The sequence below is a fragment of the Salvelinus namaycush genome, chromosome 8 (assembly GCF_016432855.1).
Source record: "Salvelinus namaycush isolate Seneca chromosome 8, SaNama_1.0, whole genome shotgun sequence".
Classification (NCBI taxonomy): Eukaryota; Metazoa; Chordata; class Actinopteri; order Salmoniformes; family Salmonidae; genus Salvelinus; species Salvelinus namaycush.
Genome location: NC_052314.1, coordinates 48948736 through 48974618, shown reverse-complemented (window position 1 = coordinate 48974618; position 25883 = coordinate 48948736). Strand labels below are relative to the sequence as shown.

The window sequence follows — 25883 nt, the reverse complement described above, 5'->3', positions numbered from 1 at the left end:
GACACTAACCAGCAGCACGTAGCTAGCCAACAGTGGCTGCCATGACAGTCCCAGCTATATGTTAGATCAAAGAAATTTGATAGCAAAAGAAGTCGCAGTTCTGACTTATCATCTCTTGTAATGTCATTCTCTAGTCACTAGTGCTATGGCTAACCAGAAAACACAAAAGAATAGGCCTATATTCACAGTATGAATGTGCTTGAATGTGGAATGTCCTCACTCATTGCCAAACCAGTTCATTTTGTTATCTTAAACGCAGCACCAGGGTCAACACTTCAAATAAGCTATTGGCATCTATGCTTCCAGTCTTTCATGTAACAAGAACACATTTAACTGCCGTCAAGATGTATTACATATCAATGTTCTATTCGTTAAGAAAGGAGACTTTTCCCAATCTGGAATGAAACAAAAAAACTCTGGTCAGATGGACCTTGACTGCATTTTCTTTAAAGGAGTTCTAAAATTAGTCTGGAATGTATTACCGTGACGCTCTTTCGCTCTCTGCCACTCGTGTTCACGCCCCCCACACTCATACCAACATAAACACCACACCATATTGAAAAGGCCCCAATAAGGCCCTCTTAGAATCCCCTCTGGAACTCCAGTATCTAAAACATCTAGGCTAGGCATAGACTTCAGTACACAATGAATAAATGCACACAACATACATACAATTTATCGGAATACATACACACACTATAAAATTAGTGATGGGCCAATATTACATTTTTTTGGCCGATACCAATATCTGATATTTTCCTTCCAAAAAACCCGATACCGATAATTAAAATTCTAGCGGCCATTTAAGCATTCTAGTACAGTTCAACAGTTAACACACACACACAGATGCAGCGGTCTAAGGCACGGCATCTCAGTGCAAGAGGCGTCACTACAGTCCCTGGTTCGAATCCAGGCTGTACCACATCCGGCCGTGATTGGGAGTCCCATAGGAGGGCGCACAATTGGCCCAGTGTCGTCCGGGTTTGGCAGCGGTAGGCCGTCATTGTAAATAAGAATTTGTTCTTAACTGACTTGCCTAGTTAAATAAAAGGTTACACACACACACACTGACCAAAAAGTAATTTTGTTGGCATTTACATATGTCCCCATTACCAGTAAAACAATCAAAACCTATTTCTTTCACTTACTTGCTGTGCTGTTTCGTAGTTCATTTGTTCAGTCGTTTCATTCTCAACCAGGATTTCATCATACATGTCAAGCAGTGAAGTTTCAGCTGTTTGTCTGTCCGTGGCCTAACTTCCTTGGTGCGCACTGTCACTGTCTCCGTTTCCATCATGTCCAGCTGTGTATGTAACATTTCACGTAAGCCCTGTTTCTTGTCTGCATCAAAGTAGCGGTCCTTGTACATAGCATCGAGCATGGTGGCGACACAGTAAAGAGAGAATGCCTGTTGAGCAGGCGTTTCAATGCCATGACAGAGGGTATCACGTCTGCTGCAAGCAAAGTTGATGAGCTTATTTCCCCGAGTCAGTTGTTTGAATGGAGCTAGCTAGTGTGTTTATGTTTCCAAGTTTCAAACATGTTCGCAAATGCCATTGAAATGGCAGCAGCGGTATGACAACCAGCACATTCATGAGAATGAAATACGACTTCTCTCAGTACGAAATCCTCGACGACCCACTGTGCTGTCAGACTCATCATGCTCATGGGGCTGATATCGCTGGTCCAAATGTCAGTCGTGAAGCTAATAGCAGTGACGCTATTACTGTGCAACTCCGGTAGGACAACATCTGAAAAATAGAGCACTTGGTAGTGTGTACCGGTGCTCGACCAGTCGGCGAAAGCCAACATCACCCACGACAGAGAACGGTTGATTGTCAAGGGCAATGAATTCCATTATCTTGGTGTTTAATGGATTTCACCTTTGAGTTGTCTCACTGAAATTTTCTTACTCTTTCAAATGACTGCTCGATCCACACAGCAGACATTGTGGGCTAGGTTAGGAATGCTGTATTGCACGTGTAGCGCACAATTTTATGTGGCGTCATTACGTCATGTACCTACGTTATAAAGATATGCACGTCAGCTTTGACATCGGTTTTGCACACCGGCGTTAAACTAGACATCGGGCCGATGTTGATTTGGGCATTTTTAGCTAATATCGGCCGATTACGATATCTTCACCGATATATCGTGCATCCCTACTATAAATGCATCTGAATACATGTAGTCTACACATTACAGTGGATGTGAATGTGTGTGACAAGTCAAAATGATGCTTGATTTAACGACACAAATCTTATTCCACTCTGCACACCACCCCCACTTTTCTGTCTTTCGCCCACTTTGGTTCTCTCATCTGAAAGATACACACCTGTCACAATCCAAGCTTCAATTAAACTGCATACTGCTGCTGTGGTTTGTTTCCATAGTCCTAACTTACCTACACTTGGCTGTTTCTACATTTTCTCTCCCCTCAGAGATCAAATCCTTTCGGATCATGGTGGGATATTATTTATCTGCCATTTTCCTCACCTATGGTTGTTGTGGGGCGTGGTGTGAGTGAAACAAATGAGTAACATAACAAGAATGTTGGTTTGTCGTCGCCAAGGGATATCAAGGATTAGAAGATCTTACCTCTCTTCCAGTGGAAGACTGTCTTTGCTGCGCTCTTCCACCTACGTAGACAAGCAAACAAAACAACTAAATTACAAAACAACAACTAAACCTCCATAAAGACATAGCAGGTTAAAGAATGTATATTTGTCTTGTAATTACAGTTTAGCCTAATAGTTTCTATATTGAGTCATTGTATTAAAGTGCAAATTAGTATATGATGAGCATCATTAGTAGGATTTCAGCACTTGATAATGAATAAACAATGGACAAATATAATTAATCAAGAGTGTTAGGCTTACATAAACCCAAATGCGTCAACAAATTAGCTGCCGTCTAAGTTAGAAATGTTATAAACGTACAGTTTTGGATAAAAGGAATGCCGTATGAAAAAAAAGACGCAACAACAAAATGACTATCTTTCTAAATTCTCCTAAGGTGAATGGTGGCCCATTGTGACAACACTGATGCTCAAAGCAGGTGCACGGGTACATTATGTACTTCTTATACGGGTAGGTGTAATCTTGAATGCTGATTGGTTGAAACCGCATCCCAGCCGGTGTCTATTCCACAAGTTACCACCGGCGCAATCCACTGTCATCAAGTTTATAAATTGATTGGCTGATCTCCACTATAAAAAGCATCTAGACATTATCTCACATTTCTTTTAAACTAACCTTAAATTTAACAGTGGAGATTTAAATAAACCTTGCTGTCTGTCTCCCAGACATTTGCAACACGGTTTCAATATTCAAATTCGATCTCCAGCTGTCCCATAGTAATGAACGTGTCGGGACGAGAGACAGGCAGGCAGCGTTTCTCAGCCAGTCAAAATCATGAAAAAACCAGCTATAACAAATGCAAATGCGGCTACTTTGCGGTTATTCTGGCTGCACATTTTGACGTGACTAAGTTAGCCATAGTTGGCTAGCTAGCAAGGGATAAGAATGTTGCCAGCTATTAGGCAATGGAACATTTAGAACGAACGACTGTGTCGCATCCATAGATACAGAACGACTGGGTCGCGTCTCTAGCAACCGAACCGATAGAATGAACGACCAGCCAGCTTGGGTAACAGCCCTAGATGTGTGTCGGGACTTGTGGAAGATTGAAATGGTATGAATAAACTCATAAAAATAACATTTCTGAAAATGTGTCAATCATTATTTGAACATGTTGGTAACCCGTTGTATGACATTGGCGCAGTGGTCAAAGACACTGCATCTCAGTGCAAGAGGCGTCACTGCAGTACCTGGTTCAAATCCAGGCTGCATCACAACCGGCCGTGATTGGGAGTCCCATAGGGCAGCGCACAATTGGCCCAGCACCGTCTGGCAGGGGTAGGCCGTCATTGTAAATAAGAATGTGTTCTTAACTGACTTGCCTAGTTAAATAAAATGTTAAATAAAATAATAATAATGCCCTCGAAGCCAGTGTTACTAATACATCCTCTAAACATTGGATTCTCTGGCATTATCACTTAAATGTAGGAGCCACAGAGATAAAAAAAAAAAAAATGACATACAGCTTTGTAAACCGGAGTGTTAGCCGGACTCTTTGCTACCATTGAACAGCTCACTTCCATAGGAACAATCTGGGGCCCATGACACGAGTCACATTGGCGAGCTCTCAGCAGTACATTGGCTTTTTTGTGCAACAGGAGGAGAGTGGCTGTGTGGGGATAGTGGGTTTTAAAGTACAGTAATAACTTTGTGCATGCAGCCACCTTTTATACAATGGAGGCGTTGGTGTTGCCAGAAGGGGATTTTTTTTATTTTATTCTTTACAGCAGTGATCACCAACCTCCAAGCCATTCCTAGTCAATCACCAAAAATGTATGTAAAAACCCAACGATAAAGCCTTGCGTTCCAATACACCCCCCCTTTGTGCTGTTGACGGTAGGTGCACTTGATTCAGCAGCACTAGCGCCGGGAAGGCAAAGTGTGCTCATTTTGAACCTTTTAAATGTGTCTTAAGGTAGAACTCTGCCTACTCGGCAGGGCCAGAGAGCAAATCAAGTCCACCTATAGGCCTACTGTTGGCCAATCAGTTAACTGCAGACATGGTTATCGGAGCTTCCTCAAGCCATAGACTGTAAAAAGAAGCCTCGGACAGCAAAGTTGATAATGTGAGATTTCAAAACCATGACTAGAAAGAGAGACCCAACAAATTCTGCAAAGAGCTGCTGTTTTTATGAGTAAGTTCATGTTTAAGATGTTATTCAGCACTGTCAACACTTTGTTCAACAGTTTTATAAGCCATAAAATACTAGCCTACAACCAGCACAGCAATGAATAACGATAGCAAATTGTTTTGAGAAGTTTATTAATAGTTTATTATTTGCATCTTGTGTCTTTTTAAATATTGAGGAATATTTCACTTTCTCTGGTCATAGGAGTAACAACATTAATTGGTGCATGAGGCAGAAGTAATGCAGTGCGATTTAAGTTTGTTTCGCTATCAGCTGGAAGACTGTTTCCCCTTTCTCAGCGAAGAGAGGAGGTACGGTGAGTCGGGTTACTGGCAGCCTCACCGCTGATCCCTCCCTCCCCTCAGACGCAGGCTATCAGTCCAGTAAATAAAAAGTTCCATACACAAAAAAGCTTATTTCTCTCAAATTTAGTACACGAATGTGTTTACATCCCTGTTAGTGAGCATTTCTTCTTTGCTAAATTAATCCATCCACCTGACAGGTGTGGAATATCAAGAAGCTGATTAAACAGCATGATCATTACACATGTGCACCTTGTGCTGGGGACAACCAAAGGCCACTCTAAAATGTGCAGTTTTTTCACACAATGTCACAGACACCTCAAGTTGAGGGAGCGTGCAATTGGTACGCTGACTGCAGGAATGTCCACCAGAGCTGTTGCCAGAGAATTGAATGCTAATTTCTCTACCATAAGCCGCCTCCAATGTCATTTTAGAGAATTTGGCAGTACGTCCAACCGGCCTCACAACCACAGACCATGTGTATGGCGTCATGTGGGAAAGCGGTTTGCTAATGTCAACGTTGGGAACAAAGTGCCCCATGGTGGCGGTGGAGCTTTGGTATGGGCAAGCATAAGCTATGGACAACGAACACAATTGCATTTTAAATCGATGGCAATTTGAATGCACAGAGATACCGTGATGAGATCCTGAGGCCTATTGTGAGGCAATCATTTTTTTAAGGTATCTGTATTCCCAGTCATGTGAAATCCATAGATTAGGGCCTAATGAATTTATTTCCAGTGACATTTCCTTGTATGAACTGTAACTCAGTACAATCATTGAAAGCATTGCGTTTATATTTTTGTTCAGTATAGGTTAATCTACCTAGCCTATATGACGTTGCATGCATATACGCCTAGTCACACATGGATCAAACTCAATTTAAACATTTAACAAAGCATGGAAGTGGTAATATATTGTTGTTTCTTCGACTATTCACACAGGCAGCCCAATTCTGAGCTTTTTTCCACCAATTGGTCTTTTGTCTAAATCACATTAGATCTTTTCTCGTCAGATCTATTCAGAGTTGATTGGTCAAAACACCAATTGGTGGGAAAAAATAGATTTGGGCTGCCTATCTAAATGGAGCCAAAGAGACAGACCAAGTTGACTCATCTTGAACAGATATTACGACAATTACAATGGAAGTTAAGACTTCTTAAAATCGGATTAGGCTAGGCCAATCTATCGTAAAAAATACAGTTTGGACATCAGAGCATTTAGGCATAAACGCTATCAAGGAAACAAAACAGATGTATTTCCTTCCCATTAAGACAAGATCTTACAACAGATAATAGGTTGTTCCACGAAGTGCATTTTGCACCCATATGACATTTTATGAAGAAATTGTGCATCGATATTGAATTTAAGACTATTATATTCAATGAAGTTCCCTTTAATATTGACCATATGGAGAACTCAATAAATCAGACGTGCAATCTGTTCACCCCTTGCAATTTGCATACACATACTAACACAAGCACTCTACACACAAGTACATATGGATTGTGTATTGGAGATATGTGGTAGTAGAGTAGTGGCCTGAGTGTGTTGTGAAAAGTGTTATGAAATGTAATGCAATATGTTTAATTGTACAACGGGTGGGTCTAATCCTGAATGCTGATTGGTTAAAACCACATCCCAGCCGGTGTCTATTCCACCACCGGCTAAATCTATGACATTAAAATGCCCATTTACTCTGTTCCATCTGACTGCGCAATCCACTGTCTCATCAGACCAGCAAGGCAATTTATGAAGTTGATCGTCACTATAAAAAGCATACAGACATCATTTAATTTAGACTAACATTTAGTTTTCAACATCGGAGATTTTAAATAATCCTTGCTGTCAGTCTGTTGCCAGCTATTAGGCAATGGAACATTTAGAACGAACGACTGTGTCGCATCCATAGATACAGAACGACTGGGTCGCGTCTCTAGCAACCGAACCGATAGAATGAACGACCAGCCAGCTCTCCAACATGTGCAACATTGTTTCAATATTCAAATTTGATCTCCAGCTGTCCCATAGTAATGAAGGTGTTGGGACGAGACAGATTGGCTGAGAAACGCTGCCTGCCTGTCTAAATCATGAATCAGCTGGCATAATTTTTGAAGAGATTGTGTTGGCGGTGCTGTTGGCTAGCTCCTCCGAACAACAGTGTCCTGACGAGAGCGCACATTTTCAATGCCAGGCGAAACAGCTTAACCTCTTAAATGTAATGGCAAAATGAAGATTTCCATCTAAATAGAAATACCCCAAAATAACTGCTATTCATGTGTGCTTACATGATTCTGACATGCCAAAACTTGGTATATTTGGAAACACGACATCTGGGAGAATATGATCAGAAGATAGACAGGAGTTACATAATTCAGAACACACAAGATCAAGCACACACAAAAGAACCGTTTAAAAAATATATATATATTTTGTAAGTCATCTTTCATTGACAAGCTATAAGTGAATTATTGATGCCCAGAGCTGGAAACACATCAGATGGCTTCCACAACATCAGAAAAAAAATGGGATTGATAGACCTAACTATTAGAAATGGGCAGATGTTTTAGTAGTGTTCCTAAACCTCTCCAAATTGGCATATGTCTGTAAATTAGATAAATCCATTGCTATTACATATTTGCAATCCCTAATTGCCTTTTGTTCAGTATTAAAACATAAATTCTATCATATCAACCTCATTCAAACATTGTGGTGGTATGGGGTATCCAGGCTACATTCAACTGTCCTTTCAACCTCTCCAAAGTGTCCAAATGTGGTAACTGTACTGTTTTTGCACACTGGATGTGCCTAAAAATTATTGTTCACTATAAAAACAAAAAATTCTTACAACACCAGCCTCTCTCAAACATTGTGGTGGTGTCGGGGGACATACAGGGGATATTCAAGTGTTATTTCAACCTCTCCAAAGTGCCTGAACGTTTAGCCTATGCATATCCAATGTATTGGTTCTACATACAAATGAACTACTTACAAAAACAATATAAAAGCAACAGATATACAACAACAAAAAATATACAAAATTGTCTTCTCAAACAAACTTGGTTACACACGTGACATTAGCTGAAATAAGTTGTATTATTTACAAATGGCATTTGTGTTCATTTTACAACCCAGGTGTAGATGATTAGATTTCACTTTCACTGTAGCTTGTGCATGTCGTGATAGTCTGAAGCAGTCCCTCTCTGCCAGGAAACAAAAAGCGAACTGGCATTTCTGACAGAAGATCTGTCATTTCCCCCTTTCCCCCCCATGTTTTGTGCAATGCTTGCAGTTCTTCCTTTTGTCTTTTGACATGTGTGTTGGATAGTGGCACTCACCTTGAGTGCGGGGGGGGGGGGGGGGGGTCTTGTGATGGTTGTGTAAGAAGATTTTGAAGATAAATACACAACGCAGAGTATGATAGGTCAATAGAGTACTAACGATCATTGGAAATAGTGTTTTTTCTGTAATAGGGGATTAATGAGCAACGGGTCAGAGACATGGGAGGAATTTGTCTATACAGTGAGCCTGAAATAGGATACTTGTTAGTTGGCCATTGGCCCAGTTTTGTTGCAAGGAATTCTAACTGGTCAACCACAGGCTAGGGATGGGTTATAAACTACATCCTGTCCCTTTGTTCACTGGAGAGAATCACTCAGGGAGAATCACCTGAGGACAGGGGAGCATGAACATCTACCTCCCCACATGATTCGTCCTTTTTGAATATGAATAAAACCTATTTTCCTCCCACTGATTTGCTTTGGGGACTGTGATATTTAAGAGTAACAAATGCTAACATTTGGTGCCGTGACCCGGATGAATTGTCTGAACAAGAACAACTCAACTGTGTTGATCCAGAAGAGAGAAGGCTGAGCGCAACCCACTTTGGGAGTCACCTCTTAATCTCCTGATTGATGCCATAGTGCTGGCTGAGTCTAGACCAATACCATTTTAAAAGAACCAAATCAGGTTAAAATTAGTGCATGCAATGAGTGATACGTATCTGTGATGTATAAGGTTTAAGTCCTTTGTCTTTGTTCTCTATTATAGGGGTTCAAGTCCTCTATTAAATGGTTAGAGTCCTTTCTTTTTGTGAAACCCTGTTGCATAGGAGTTCCTAGTAGAGTAGCAATTTTTACACGTGGTTAACGTAAGCCTTCAACAAGCTTTTTGAAGTGAACATAACTTTTATGGGTAGCCAGGCCCTACAGAGACTGTGTGTTCTAGAAGAGATTTGAGTCCTCAAAAGGGGTTACACACACATCCTTTGGGGTTAAATTAATATATAAACAGAAATATATGATCCAACTTTTGAAGTTAATATAACGCCATTGTTAAGTGAGAAAAGCACTCTGGAAAAGTACGGAACAGCTCCTCCGGATGTGAGAATGAAAAAGATTTTAAATTCACTGTCTAGTGATATGAAGAACCATTTCAAAGTAGAGAAGTGTAGACAAGAGATAATAAAGAAATATTCTGTCATTGTTGACAAAGATGGAATATGGAATCTGATATACAAAAAGCTTGAGGAAAAATACAGATGTCTAACTCGTTGACTGTTATAGCCAAAGTAGGTTAACGGGATGAGAAATTCTTTCTGGAGAATCATGACAGGATATTGCAGAAAGATAAGGATAGTTTGAAAGCTCTTGGTGAACATATCAAAACCTTGAAAGAAGAAATTCAACAATTACAGGCAAGGGTCGTAAAAAATAGACTTGACCCCCACAAGTGGACCCTTTGTTCCCTCAATCTATCCTCAGGCTGAGTTGCGCAAGGATGATCGGGTTTCAAGCATCTGGTCAGCACTGCATGCCTTTGAGTCAACAGAATCTGACAGCAGTGACGAATGACGTCTTAGGCCAACCAGAACACAGGCTGTAACAGGTAGTGAAGACAAACCTCCGGTGACAGTAATCACACATAAATCAGCATCCCCAAAACAGTTGGACGAATGTTCAAAAACTTTGATGCATCCACAAGACATGGGTATCAAGAGTTGTGCAGGTTCCGAGTGAAACTACCAACATTATTTGTTCAGTAGAAGAGAAACCTGGTGTACAGTGGGGCAAAAAAGTATTTAGTCAGCCACCAATTGTGCAAGTTCTCCCACTTAAAAAGATGAGAGAGGCCTGTAATTTTCATCATAGGTACACTTCAACTATGACAGACAAAATGAGAAAAAAAAATCCAGAAAATCACATTGTAGGATTTTTAATGAATTTAATTGCAAATTATGGTGGAAAATAAGTATTTGGTCAATAACAAAAGTTTCTCAATACTTTGTTATATACCCTTTGTTGGCAATGACAGAGGTCAAACGTTTTCTGTAAGTCTTCACAAGGTTTTCACACACTGTTGCTGGTATTTTGGCCCATTCCTCCATGCAGATCTCCTCTAGAGCACTGATGTTTTGGGGCTGTTGCTGGGCAACACGGACTTTCAAACCCCCCAAAGGGGTTGAGATCTGGAGACTGGCTAGGCCACTCCAGGACCTTGAAATGCTTCTTACGAAGCCACTCCTTCGTTGCCCGGGCGGTGTGTTTGGGATCATTGTCATGCTGAAAGACCCAGCCACGTTTCATCTTCAATGCCCTTGCTGATGGTAGGCTTTGTTACTTTGGTCCCAGCTCTCTGCAGGTCATTCACTAGGTCCCCCCGTGTGGTTCTGGGATTTTTGCTCACCGTTCTTGTGATCATTTTGACCCCACGGGGTGAGATCTTGCGTGGAGCCCCAGATCGAGGGAGATTGTCAGTGGTCTTGTATGTCTTCCATTTCCTAATAATTGCTCCCACAGTTGATTTCTTCTAACCAAGCTGCTTACCTATTGCAGATTCAGTCTTCCCAGCCTGGTGCAGGTCTACAATTTTGTTTCTGGTGTCCTTTGACAGCTCTTTGGTCTTGGCCATAGTGGAGTTTGGAGTGTGACTGTTTGAGGTTGTGGACAGGTGTCTTTTATACTGATAACAAGTTCAAACAGGTGCCATTAATACAGGTAACGAGTGGAGGACAGAGGAGCCTCTTAAAGAAGAAGTTACAGGTCTGTGAGAGCCAGAAATCTTGCTTGTTTGTAGGTGACCAAATACTTATTTTCCACCATAATTTGCAAATAAATAAATTAAAAATCCTACAATGTGATTTTCTGGATTTTTTTCCCCTCATTTTGTCTGTCATAGTTGAAGTGTACCTGATGATTACAGGCCTCTCATCTTTTTAAGTGGGAGAACTTGCACAATTGGTGGCTGACTAAATACTTTTTTGCCCCAATGTATGTCATTATTGCAGGTTTCTGGTCACTGGCAACGAGAATGTCCGAAAAGAAACTGTGTTCTTATGAGGAATGGCCAGGAGAAGCAGGGTCTGTCTAAGGGAAAACGGAAACGGGACAATGATACAATGCTGATGCAGAAATTTAAGAAGCTGTCTGGCTCAGCAGCAAGTTTGCTGAATGCTGTGGAGGGCAACTAATAGACCCCTTCTAGGGAATATTTATGATGTAATTTCGTATTTCTGTTGACTCCAACATGGCGGAGAAAGGTTGTTAAATCTGAGCGCCGTCTCAGATTATTGCATGGTGTGCTTTTTACGTAAAGTTTTTTTTAAATCTGACACAGCGGTTGCATTAAGAACAAGTGTATCTTTAATTCTGTGTAAAACATGTATCTTTCAAAGTTTATGATGAGTATTTATGTTATTTGACGTGGCTCTCTGCAATTACTCTGGATATTTTGGAGGCATTTCTGAACATGGCGCCAATGTAAACTGAGATTTGTGGATATAAATATGCACATTATCAAACAAAACATAAATGTATTGTGTAACATGATGTCCTATGAGTGTCATCTGATGAAGATCATCAAAGGTTAGTGATTAATTTTATCTCTATTTCTGCTTTTTGTGACTACTATCTTTTGCTGGGAAAATGGCTGTGTTTTTCTATGGATATGTACTAAGCTAACATAATTGTTTGGTGTGCTTTCCCCGTAAATCCTTTTTGAAATCAGACATGTTGGCTGGATTCAAATCAAATCAAATGTATTTGTCACATACACATGGTTAGCAGATGTTAATGCGAGTGTAGCGAAATGCTTGTGCTTCTAGTTCCGACAATGCAGTAATAACCAACAAGTAATCTAACCTAACAATTCACAACATGTGTAGCTTTAATTTGGTGTCTTTCATGTGTGATTTCATGAAAGATTGATTTTTATAGTAATATTTGAATTTGGCGCGCTACATTCTTTCTGGATTTTGGCCAAGTGGGACGCTACCGTCCCACCTATCCCAAAGAAGTTAATAACTTTGCAGTAAATACAGGTGGTAGAGTCACTGTATTGCCCATATCTTATGCAAAATATACATGTCCTCAGTACACCGGCAAGAAGATGAGTGTGGGGGGGAGACATATGAAACAAACCGAACCATTATCAATATCTATTGATCCAATGAAGATTGATGCAGGGGTGTGGATAAGCTCATTTGAACAACCTATTTTAGGCCTGTTATTATGCAACTTGACTCTACATTGAACATTTCTGAAGGAAAATGACATGGCAAATTAGACAACTGCAGGGATCTACAGTTCCAAACCATCCTATTTGGACTACGAAGAAAAATGAGGGGCCAATCTCGGGTGAAGAAGCATAGTAACATGCTGACCAGACCGGACACGTTGCGCGAGCGTTGCAAAATAAATTTTTAAATCCATGTTATTCAATTATTGCGACAACGAGCATCTGCGATGCCATGGGCTAAAATAGAACTCCTTTCTATTTCTGATGCAGATCGCGCTGAAAGTCCTGCCTCTCCCATCTCCTCATTGGTTAATAGAAGCAGATACCTACGTGCCATCTCCTCATTGGTTATACCCAGGTGGGTGATTGAAAGACGAACTGTTTTGCCGGTCGTCGTGGTAATACTTTGAAAGTTTAGATGCCGATCACCATATAAGTTCAAAGATGAAAAAGCCTGGAAGGAGGAGAGATGACTAGAAAGGATTCGGTTGGCCATTTTATGTGTGGATTAATTGTCGGAGTAGAGGACCTTGTGCATTTCAGGTAAAATAACTCAATGTTTATATCCCAGGACAAATTAGCTAGCAACAGCAAGCTAGCTAAATAGGACAAATTAGCTAGCAAGTGCAAGCTAGCTAAATTGCCATATATGTTTAATGCTTTTCGACCTGTTCCCAAATTAATGTCATTGGTTCAGAGTTTGTTTTGATATTTTAACCTGCGTGTCGTGATCGCGTTTGGGTGTAGGGGGACAAAATAAATGTATGCACGATAGCGCACACGTGCAGCCGGTTTGGGTTCCGTGTAAAATGATCAGAACCTGATAAGCTTCTATGTTGTACACCGCAGTCATCATATTAGGGATATCTAGGTGAAATGTCCAACGTTTTCCTGAAAATCGGGACATGCTTACTTACGGAAATCTATGTGAAATATCATTCTTAAAACCAGGACAAGTTACTTTCACTTTTTTTGTTTCCTTCGTTACAGGTTATGAGAATCTACAGTCTGAAGCTGAAGCAATATCCCTTGATCCAAGGACTGTACTTGAAATGATACAAGATCACCGGTGAAGTGTTCATTAGAAAAGTCCTTATCAACCAGTGGAACAGAAGAAGAATTCCTCAGTCCTGGCAGACTGTCAGAACATAATTTCTAATAGTTATCTATGTGGGACTGATACCAGTGTGGAAGAGCTGGTCACTTTAAAGGACTTGGTGAATTGCCAATAGGACAATTGAATATTATTGTCTTGCAGACCAATTTTTTTATGTGAGTTTCCTCCTAATACAGGATGTGGTAGGAATTGTAAGGGACATTATCATTACACCTGTTAATACTAATAACTTTGCTTGAAATCTATTTCTTCTTGTAACAGCAAGCACAATATGCCCTTTGTGTTTTATAGAAATGCAAGGTGTTTAATGTGAATGATTTTATGCTTACTGCTAATGTTATTTATACTGTCTATTTTCTCATGTTTTCTAAAAATACCTTTTAAGTACAGTTCTTTTCAAAATGGTCTAGGGGAGAGTAAGAATATTTCGAAGATAAATACACAATGCAGAGTACGAGAGTTCAATAGAGTACTAATGATCAATGGAAATACTGTTTTTTCTGTAATAGGGGATTAATGAGCAACGTTAGAGACATGGGAGGAATTTGTCTATAAAGTGAGCCTGAAACAGGATACTTGTTATTTGGCCATTGGCCCAGTTTTATTGCAAGGAATTCTAACTGGTCAACCACAGGCTAGGTTATAAACTACACCCTGTCCCTTTGTTCACTGGAGAATCACAGGAGATAAATCACTCAGGGGAGAATCACTGAGGACAGGGGAGCATGAACATCTACCTCCAGACATGATTCGTCCTTTTTGAATAAGAATAAACCCATTTTCCTCCACCTGATTTGCTTTGGGGTCTGTGTTATTGAAGAGTAACATCAACTGCTAACAGTTGTGAGGTGGCTTTGGGTCCCCAATTCTGCCATTTCCAACACAGCTGCTCTCGGAAGGCCAACTGGGTGTGAGGGGTTTGACCTTTTGCTTTGGCATTTACTGTATCAATGTCCACAAAGTGGTAAAAAAAAAGAAGTCTTATACCACTTCCTGGTCTGTGGAGGACCTGGTAGTAGCCTATCAGAGCATCAGATAGGTTTGTACCACCATATTGGAATTGATAGTCCTTCAGAGAACCTGGGACTTTTTTCCTCACTCATGCCCATTGGCATTTTTCACCATCATTGAGACATGGTCATTATGGCCTTACGCTGTGTGGTGAGCATGGTTACTTTCCTAGTGTCCTTCCATTTCACAAAAAGCAGCTTGTTAGTCCTGATCCAACGCACTGTCCCCCTCTCCGCTGTATTTTTCATGTCGTTTACCTTGGTCTTGGGGAAAACTATTCTGTTGGGACGAATGGTGCCACAAGCCCATATTTTCTTTTTCAAGAGATCTATGAAAAGTGGATGTAGAACCATCAGACAGGGTGATTGAAACTGCAGTGGGGGGTGGTTGAAGACGAGTGGAGCCTTTGTTGAGTAGTGGATGTAGAACCGTCAGACGGGGTGATTGACATAGCAGCGGGGAAGCTTGCTGGGAGGGGTGGCTCCCAAACATCATCATCCAAATTATTTGCATCCTTCACTCTGCGGTGAATAAAATAAAGAGATATATTGTTGTGAGACACAGAATTACAGTTGACTAAATTTACAAAACCACAATACTGTAAAGTAAAAACACCAAGCCTAAACTTGATCTGGACAGTGACTCACATTAGGTGTGAAGCACACACACAATGCAAACAGTAACACTTGAGACAAAGAGAGGTGAGAACCACAAATAAACAATGGCCATGAGAGTTTAGTGGCCTCTCCAAAGTTACAAGGATGAAATTTAGAACAGCAAACTAATATTTAACATAGACAATAACTACTTTGGCATTACATAACATTGAAATGACTTGTTACATAGGCCTATGTAAACTAAATCCAAATCACAAAAAGCAGACAACTTATAAAAAACAATATAGTAAATTAGATATAAAGTCAAGAAAATAATTGACTTACATATCTTAAAATGGATCCAATCCCTCTAGAAAGCAATCTTCGTCGGCTGAGTCGGAATCCTCTTTGTCCGACTCCAGTATTTTATTCAAAGCTTCTATGTTCGGTATACCGTCTTTTTAGGTTCCTGTTCGATATGCTTAGTTACACCCCCCCCCCCCCGAGAAGCCATCTTTTATGCTAAGGCAATTAAATTAAAAGCAATGGAATCTGTTTACAATGTAATGTAGCGTGTTTGGTGCGTCTTGTCTCTGAGCCAGGTAGCAATACTTCACATAACGCATTGTCCCACCCAGGTCAACTGCATATCCCTGGAAAGCCTCTCATTGGCTACAAGACTGTCAAGGTGCCATAGTAGCCAATCCCATGTGTAATGGATGCCAACGGTGCCTAAGCAGGCAAAATTATATCTTTGCGCATCAAAAATATGATCACTCGTGGACATTCGATGTTACCATTAAGTTATACATCAGATATCTAGCCTATTGCCAATGTTTTGTTCCTACCAACCTAATAATAAATGTTATACCCCCATGTAGCTATAGCTCAAACACAGACCAAATCGAAGCTTACCTTGTTGGTAAAAACATGATCAATAACGGTAGGTCACAAGCAGACAAATAATATATCCTCATGATCTGTGGAGGCCCGGCTTACCCTTTTATCAACATATTCCTTGTTTATTTTGTTTATGCTTCACAACGCTAACCGGTATGTAGGATCGCTGCGATCTTGAAGTGAGGTCATGAGCTCGGCCTGGCCTTTTCAAATTTAACCTTTATTTAACTAGTCAAGTCAATTAAGAACAAATTTACATTTACATTTAAGTCATTTAGCAGACGCTCTTATCCAGAGCGACTTACAAATTGGAAAGTTCATACATATTCATCCTGGTCCCCCCGTGGGGAATGAACCCACAACCCTGGCGTTGCAAGCGCCATGCTCTACCAACTGAGCCACACGGGACCAAATTCTTACTTACAATGACGGCCTACCAGGGAACAGTGGGTTAACTGCCTTGTTTAGGGGCAGAACGACAGATTTTTACCTTGTCAGCTCAGGGATTCGATCCAGTAACCTTTCTGTTACTGGCCCAACGCTCTAACCACTAGGCTACCTGCTGCCTTATATATTCGTATGCCCATATATGGTAGTAAGTCACACCAATCAATAGCCAAGATACTCAGCTTTCCGCAGACACCCTGCAGATAGGGGCTACCGTTCAGACACCAGACTGAATTGGAAAATAGGATCCCCAAATATGGGGACTCCACATTTAAGAGGTTAAACAAATGCAAATCCAGCTACTGTTATTCTGGTTGCACTGTTTGACGTGACTAAGTTAGCCACAGTTGGCTAGCTAGCAAGCAAGGGATAACAACGTTGCCAGCCAGTATGGCAATGGAACATTTAGAACGAACGACTGGGTCGAGTCCATAGACACAGAACAAAAGACGGAATGACTGGGTCGCATCTCTGGCAACCGAACCAACGACCAGCCTGCTTGTGTAGCATCCTTAGACGTGTGTTGGGACTATATCTTGTCGAAGGATTAAGTAGTATCAATAAATTCATCAAAATAAATGTTAATTATGTCAATCATTATTTGAATATGTGGTAATCAGTTGTATAAAAGTGATCAATGCCCTCGAAGCTGGTGTTGAGGATATACGGCGCATTCGGAAAGTATTCAGAACCCTTGACTTTTTCCACAGTTACGTTACAGCCTTATTCTAAAATGGATTAAATACATTTTCCCCCCCTCAATCTACACACAATACCCCATCCATAATGACAAAGCGAAAACAGGTTTTTAGAAATTTATTACAGATAAAAACAGAAATATCCTATTTAAATAAGTATTCAGACCCTTTTCTATGAGACTCGAAATTGAGCTCAGGTGCATCCTGTTTCCATTGATCATCCTTGAGATGTTTCTACAACTTGATTAGAGTCCACCTGTGGTAAATTCAATTGATTGGACATGATTTGGAAAGGCACACACGTCTATATAAAAGGTCCCAAAGTTGACAGTGCATGTCAGAGCAAAAACCAATCAATGAAGTCGAAGTAATTGTCTGTAGAGCTCCGAGACAGGATGGTGTCGAAGCACAGATCTGGGGAAGGGTACCAAAAAATGTCTGCAGCGTTGAAGGTGCCCAAGAACACAGTGGCCTAATGCTGGGCGATATAGCCAAAATATTATATCACAGTATTTAAAAAAAAAAAATAATGGACGGTATGGCGGTATTTAAAAATGTTTTTATACTAAATTTGCTTTATGAGTAGTGAGTGATGCTAGGGTGGCAACACATATTTTAAGTGATTTCAAATGAGTCTCTCCATTCTTATTGAACAGTATAAAACAATTAAACTTCAACCAAAACAAATGTCAGCACTTTTATCATTTCTGCATTTCCTGCACTCAATTGCAGTGGTGGAAAAATTACCCAAATGGTCATACTTGAGTAAAAGTAAAGATATGTTAATAGAAAATTACTCAGGTAAAAGTGAGTCACCCAGTAAAATACTACTTGAGTAAAAGTATTTTGTTTTAAATATACTTAAGTATCAAAAGTAAAAGTATAAATCATTTCAAATTCCTTATATAAAGCAAACCAAATGGCACCATTTAAAAAAATATATATTTACAGATAGCCAGGGGCACACTCCAACACTTTGACATAATTTACAAAGCATTTGTGTTTAGTGAGTCCTCCAGATCAGAGGCAGTAGTTGACCTGGGATGTTCTCTTGACAAATGCGTGAATTGGACCCTTTTCCTGTCCTGCGAAGCACTCAAAATGTCACGAGTACTTTTAGGTGTCAGGGAAAAAAATTGAGTAAAAAGTACAGTATTTTCCTTTAGAAATGTAGTGAAGTAAAGGTAAAAAGTTGCCAAAAATAAAAAGCAGTAAAGTACAGAATCCAAAAAAAATGACTTAAGTGGTACTTAAAAGTATTTATACACCACTGCTCAATTGAGAATTTCCACACTGTAGGGCTTTACAATGTGGGCAAATAATATAGGACCTATTTTTAACCAAATGTTGCAAATGCGATTTGCCTTCCGAATTAGAGCAAAACTGTTGAATGACTATTCTAAATCTATAGTTAGAATATAATAGTGGGCACTTTGAATACAGCGTTTGAGATGACAACGAATTAAAATGCCAGGGAGTAGGGATGCACGATATATCGGTGAAGATATCGGAATCAGCCGATATTAGCTAAAAATGCCCATAGGCAACATTGCCTACAAGCCCTCAGTCTAGCCTCTCTCAGCCTATTGCGGCCAGTCTGAGCGTTCCTGGTGCAACTCGGGCAGTTGTTGTTGCCATCCTAAACTTGTCCCGCAGGTGTGATGTTCACATGTACCGATCCTGCGCAGGTGTTGCTACACGTGATCTGCCACTGCAAGGACGATCAGCTGTCCATCCTGTCTCCCTGTAGCGCTGTCTTGGGCGTCTCACAGTACGGACATTGCAATTTACTGCCCTGGCCACATCTGCAGTCCTCATGCCTCTTTGCAGCATGCCTAAGGCACGTTCACACAGATGAGCGGAGACCCTGGGCATCTTTCTTTTGGTGTTTTTCAGTCAGTAGAAAGGCCTCTTTAGTGTCCTAAGTTTTCATAACTGTGACCTTAATTGCCTACCATCTGTAAGCTGTTCGTGTCTTAAAGACCGTTCCACAGGTGCATGTTCATTCATTGTTTATAGTTCATTGAACAAGCATGGGGAACAGTGTTTAAACCCTTTACAAAGAAGATCTGGGAAGTTACTTAGATTTTGGTTATTTTGGTTTATTTTTTTGCTGAGTTTAGAACACTAGGGGATTTATATTAAGAAGCAAAGTGAAAACAGCATTGTTGTCATGAACATTGTTGCATATGCTGCATTGACCATGCAGACTGAACGCAAGTGTCTCGTGGTTGAGGAACATCAAATGCGCTCCTTGAGTGACAGGGGGCATGGCTAGGTCTGTGTGGAAAGTGGCATGGAGAGAAAGAGCGGCAAGAGATGATTCAAGTAGCGAAGTATCAAATGTATTTATATAGCCCTTCTTACATCAGCTGATATCTCAAAGTGCTATACAGAAACCCAGCCTAAAACCCCAAACAGCAAACAATGCAGGTAGTTGAGGAAGAAGTAAACCATAAAAATGTACATAACACATGGCGTATCACATTTAACAAACCAAACATTCAAATACCGGTATAGAAGGTAAAGTAAAAACCAAAACCTGTCCCTGCATCAATACCGGTATATCATAAAATACGGTATACCGCCCAACCCTACAGTGGTCTCCATCATTCTTAAAATGGAAGAAATTTGGAACCACCAAGACTCTCCCTAGAACTTGCCGCCCGGCCAAACTGAGCCATCGGGTGAGAAGGGCCTTGGCCAGGGAGGTGACCAAGAACCTGATGGTAACTGACGGAGCTCCTCTGTAGAGATGGGAGAATCTTCCAGAAGGACATCCATCTCTGCAGCACTCCACCAATCAGGCCTTTATTGTAGAGTGGCCACACGGAAGCCACTCCTCAGTAAAAAGCACATGACAGCCCACTTGGAGTTTGCCAAAAGGCACCTAAAGGACCCAGACCATGAGAAACAAGATTCTCTGGTCTGATGAAACAAAGATTGAACTCTTTGGCCTGAATGCCAATCGTCACGTCTGGAGGAAACCTGAAACCATTCCCACTGTAAAGCATGGCAGTGGCAGCATCATGCATCAGCGGCAGGGACTGGGAGACTAGTCAGGATTGAGGGAAAGACGAACGGAGCAAAGTACAGTGAGATCCTTGATGAAAACCTGCTCCAGAGTGCTCAGGACCTCAGACTGGGGTGAAGATTCAACAGGAGAACAACCCTAAGCATACAACCAAGACAATGCAGGAGTGGCTTTGGGTCAAGTCTCTGAATGTCCTTGAGTGCCCAGCCAGAGCCCGGACTTGAACCTGATCGAACATCTCTGGAGACCTGAAAATAGCTGTGCAGCGACGTTCCCCATCCAACCTGAAAGAGCTTGAGAGGGTCTGCAGAGAGGAATGGGAGAAACTCCCCAAATACAGGTGTGCCAAGCTTGTAGCATCATACCCAACAAGACTTGAGGCTGTAATCGCTGTCAAAGGTACTTCAACAAAGTACTGAGGAAAGGGACTGAATACGTAAGTAAATGTGATCAGTTTTTTATTCTTAATAAAAGATTTCTAAAAAGAAACATTGAACATCTAATAGTCAAATCAAAGTGTAAAAAGCAGTTGATCTGTTTCTACACTTTTTGGCCATTTTCTGGTGTTTTGTGGTGGAAAACTGAGCGTGTCGAGCATAACACGTCAACCCTGATACCCACAGATAGAGAGGCTAGTATTGTTTTAACAATTTACATTTTTTGTGAAGCTTGCATTCAATTGCCACTCCCTGTTGCACACAACACGCTTCCATAACCCCTGTCACAAGGAGATTTATGGTTGATTTAAGATGAAATCGTCAACCCTGTTACAGTCAACCATGTTACTTTATTTGGCACATATATGTGTGTTAAATGAAGTTGAACATGTGCTCTTTATGACAGAATGTTAAAATGATGTGAAATCAAGTTTTTTGGACCAAGTTACACTCAAAAGGTGGAATGACTGATCCTGATAATAAAAATAAATCTTTTTTTTTTTTTTTGTACTATTCCATTATAATTGTCACAACCAAGATCAACCAGTTATGGTTTACAGAGGGAGTGGTTTGTTGTGGCACGGTTAAAACAAGCTGTGATATCTTTGCACCGAATCACCTCAGTGAGCTGCTAACATCTTCCACCCAACAACAACCTTAAACAAGTACTATACTCATTAGGCACCAAACGGAAGAAAAGATAATGAAACAGGGAAGGGCTACCTGGACTTGTCCAATAAGAAATATTTTGCTAAACTGTGAACCTACTAAACACAGCCAAGTGCAGACAGATTACATAATTACTACATTTCACAAATCATAGTGCTGAGACACAGCTACTCCATTGACAGCACAGCCCTGCCTACCTGAGCCTAACAAATACTGAAGAATGTAAACAATTTCAGCATTCTGTCATTAACTTTAACCTGCTATCAACAGGTCCAAATAATTTGCAACCCTGACAGGATTACCTTGGTTCCCCATTGCACTGAGCAGATGTACGCCTAACTAAGTTGCAATGTACAGTACACACCCTTTTTTTGTGGGAATATGAACCAAAACAACTGGTCTAACTTAGGTGACATTATATGTCAGGGTATGGTTCTGAAATGTACACCCTTTCTATGTGAAAATGGAACTAGGCAAATTCTACTTCCCGTCAAATAGACAATTGAAAGCATAATGTTTTAGTTCTGCGTCGACTGTCAAAAGGTGTACACAACCTAAATGACCAGGTATTTGAAAAGGTTTCAAATATCTTTTATCCTAGGTTCAATTAAAATAAGCCTCTTATCTGCAGGAACATGACAGTCCGTCGTGTAACATGACAGTCCGTCTTAGCTTCACTGACAATCAGTAAAACAAAATATGTAGGATGTTCCTAGATTACATAAAAAGCCAAACATAACAGCTGCAGCATAAAATGCAGACAGGGCCAAAATGCAAAACACACTGCAGCACTGATAACGCATTACTTGAAATCCGGGAGGTGTTTGTGAGGTGTCATGAGAAAAACTTTTGCATCATAGTGCCAGTAATACAGGTGAATTAAATCATATTTACATCTATTTCGACAACTTCATTGATTTGACTAGCTAGGCTATTTTCTCTGTAGCATAGTAATGTTAGATATGTATGAGATGGAGTTCAAATCAAATCATATTGTATTTGTCACATGCACCAAATACAACAGACCTTACTGTGAAATGTTTAGTTAAAAGCCCTTAACCAAGCATTTTACAGTAAGGTCTACCTCTTGTATTCTGCACATGTGACAAATAAAATTGGTAAGATATGTATGAGATGGAGATAATTAAGACAGGGCTTTGCTATGCTGTTCATGGACACGCTATTATTGCACACTTCCGACAAGTAACAGGGCAGGCCACATGGCACCCTCTATTCCTCTAGCAGGTGGCCTTGGCAAATTCTTCCCCGTCTCCATTTGGACTCCTCGCTTCAAACATAAATCCTCACGTTGAGAACAGGAACACGTTTAGCTGACTACGCAAAATAGAACAATAATTAACAGTTCGACGAATTAGAGAATACACAAAAGTGATAGAATGTAGCAGTACCTAACTAATCTCCTTGATGTCATTGAGCTCCAAGGCACGTGCAAACATAAACAATGGGGTAATATACCCATGCACGTGGGAGGTGGTATGCTTTGTTAAAGAAATATAAATGCCTGCCTATCTTTATGTAATCTGCAATCAAGGTTTATACCAGCTCAATAAATTGTGTATTGCATTTACCTGAGTTGGGAGAACTGGGTCAGCATCCTCAGCTTGCCAGACCTCGACCACGCTGGACATTTGACTCAGGGCTTGGTGGGAGGAAGAGAGGGGGAAGAGGTGTAAATGTGAAAGCTTGAGCAGAAACACTCGCTGTCAAACACATCAGATAGCGGTCAAATAAATAATGTCTAGATAAAATGCTTTACCCAATGTTTATAACGGGGGACAGCGCAAACGGTTATTGGTCAACGTTTAGCATAAACTTGTGCAAATGCATGACTGACAAAGGCGTGTATTCAACTGTCCATGATCCCACTTTCCGAGGGTGGCTCAGGGAGAGTTGGGATATCACATTTTTCAATTCACACATGCAGTATTAATACACACTTGTACATGTGTTAAATAGGCCAATAAGCACCCACCAAATTATTATTATCACTGTTGCTTTTAGGTTAGCTAGCTTTGGCTTTGCTAGCTTGTAAACACATAGCTTTAACATTTATAAAAGCCGAACTATACATTTATAACATAACCAATATATACATTTAAACATTTAAAACACCCAACCAAAGTGAAAACAATGGCATCTGGCAAGCTAACTATCATTAAACGGAGTTCCCTTGTAGCTAAATTCGCTAGCTACTGTAACGCGACACTTCACTGAAATAACGTTATGGCTTGCATGAACCAACACAGGAAACTGTCCACTGATTTAAAAAATACTTCATAAAATAGTGTAAGCACTTATAAGTGAACAACGTTAGCAACATTTCTGCAGACATTAACATATTCGAAATTATCACGCAAATTATGCAGAATTTGAATCCACAATACGATGGTTGCAGTAGCACTCCCGTTTTCGCATAGCGACTTGTCCTCACTGTCAACTCAGTAACGTTAGCTGTAACGTTACTGGCAGTTCTCGCCGACATTTTCGCAATGGGTGGTTAACGTTAATTATTGAAGAAAAATGTACTTCACCAGACCTTGCAATTGAGCCCCTCCATGCTGTACGCAGGGCAAAAGTAGCGGTAGAATTCCGAGTATAATATTAATCCACGTTTTTCTGTGACAGCGGCTGCCTTGTTGGAACTCCCGTACCAACGCCATGCTGCCCTGTTCAGCTAGCAGCCTGCCTTGTGCTACGCTAGGCTTTCTCTCGCTGTCGCTCCCCGTCTAGCAAACCCTCCCACCCTGTTCTGTTCCTCGCCCTCTTTCTTGTTGTGTGTATGGAGAGTATGCGCCGACCACAGCCAAGGCGTTGGATTCATCGGCCTGCCTGCGTTGGCTGATTTTGGCACAATGGGGTGGACTTGAATGTGACGAACTAAAAGCACCAAATGATTAAACTCATGGGAATATCGCGTGGCCAGTCCAATACGCAAGTAAATCGTGCAGAAAACAAAGTTTAGGCGAAACATATTTCGTTTTTTTCCCGCGCGGTCAACCAAAGCAAATCTAGGTTATGATGATGCGCTTGTGGACCCATTGTTTTAAAATCCCACATACTACTGAGGTTGAAAAACGTGCCAATCAATAGATCACTCCAAAGGTTAAGAGATTCCATCATGTGGTTCCCATATAGAATAATCAAACTGCAATATTCATAGTACTAGAAGTCCCTCCAACATCCACACCAATGAAGTCCCTGCAAACTCAAATTATGCCATGAGAACCCTGTCACATAAAGCACATTTCTTGCACTTGATCTAATACTAGTTTTATAACTAAGAAGTTATAAAGGACATTGATATTCAAGTTCAACATTGAAACAGGCCATATGCTGTAGGCCAGTGTTAGGTTAGCAACAATGGCTGGTAGACAATTAGTGGAATACATAAAAGTCAATAGCCTATATGTAAATTAAGTACTTTTTGGACACTACTGCTCAAGGATGAACAACATTTTTTGGGGTGCAGACTTCGGGTCAACCTTAATGAATCATAATGGACAGGCTAAGCAGGTTCACGCACAAATATCACACATACTCTTCCATGGTGGGTGTGTCATTGTTCAAACGTTTAGGCCAAACATGTTTAGACAAGGTATGTTATGCTTGAAATAATATCTGCACACTGTAGAGAGTTCAGGTAAAGTATACTGAACAAAAATAAATGCAACATGCAACAATTCTACTGAGTTACAGTTCATTTAAGGAAATCAGTCAATTGATTTAAATTCATTAGACCCTGATCTTTGGATTTCACATGACTGGGTAGGGGTGCAGCGATGTGTGGGCCTGGGAGGGCATAGGCCCACCCACTTGGGAGCCAAGTCCACCAACTGGGGAGCCAGGCCCAGTCAATCAGAATTTGTTTTTCCCCACAAAAAGGCTTTATTACATACAGAAATACTCTTGTTTCATCAGTTGTCCGGGTGGCTGGTCTCAGACAATCTCGCAGGTGGAGGTCCTAAGCTGGCGTGGTTACACGTGGTCTGAGGTTGTGAGGCCAGTTGGACGTACTGCCAAATTCTCTAAAGCGACATTGGGAGGCAGCTTATGGTAGAGAAATGAACATTAAATCCTCTGGCAACAGCTCTGGTGGACATTCCTGCAGTCAGCATGCCAATTGCACACTCCCTCAAAACATGAGACATCTGTAGAATTGAGTTGTGTGACAAAACTGCACATTTTAAGTGTCCTTTTATTGTCCCCAGCACAAGGTGCACCTGTGTAAGGATCATGCTGTTTAATCAGCTTCTTGATATGCCACACCTGTCAGGTGGATGGATTATCATGTTGCATTCACCCTGTTGCTTGGAAATTCGAGGCATATGAAATCAGTTAAGGTACATGTAGGCGTGTGGAAAACACAAC

At 40.8% G+C, this 25883-nt stretch overlaps 1 protein-coding gene across 3 annotated transcripts in view; it reads right to left on the bottom strand.

The window, feature by feature from the left end:
• tmem131l (transmembrane 131 like) overlaps positions 1-24226 on the bottom strand; it is a 108218-nt gene extending 83992 nt beyond the window's left edge. For all 3 annotated transcript variants that reach the window (XM_038999890.1, XM_038999892.1, XM_038999891.1), the window contains exons 1-3: positions 24052-24226; positions 23084-23154; positions 2599-2639 (exon numbers count right to left, since the gene is read on the bottom strand). In XM_038999890.1, the coding sequence (XP_038855818.1) occupies positions 2599-2639; positions 23084-23154; positions 24052-24175 (236 nt within the window). In that variant the 5' untranslated portion in view covers positions 24176-24226. The remainder of the gene's footprint in view (positions 1-2598; positions 2640-23083; positions 23155-24051) is intronic.
• Between the last annotated feature and the right edge of the window lie 1657 nt (positions 24227-25883).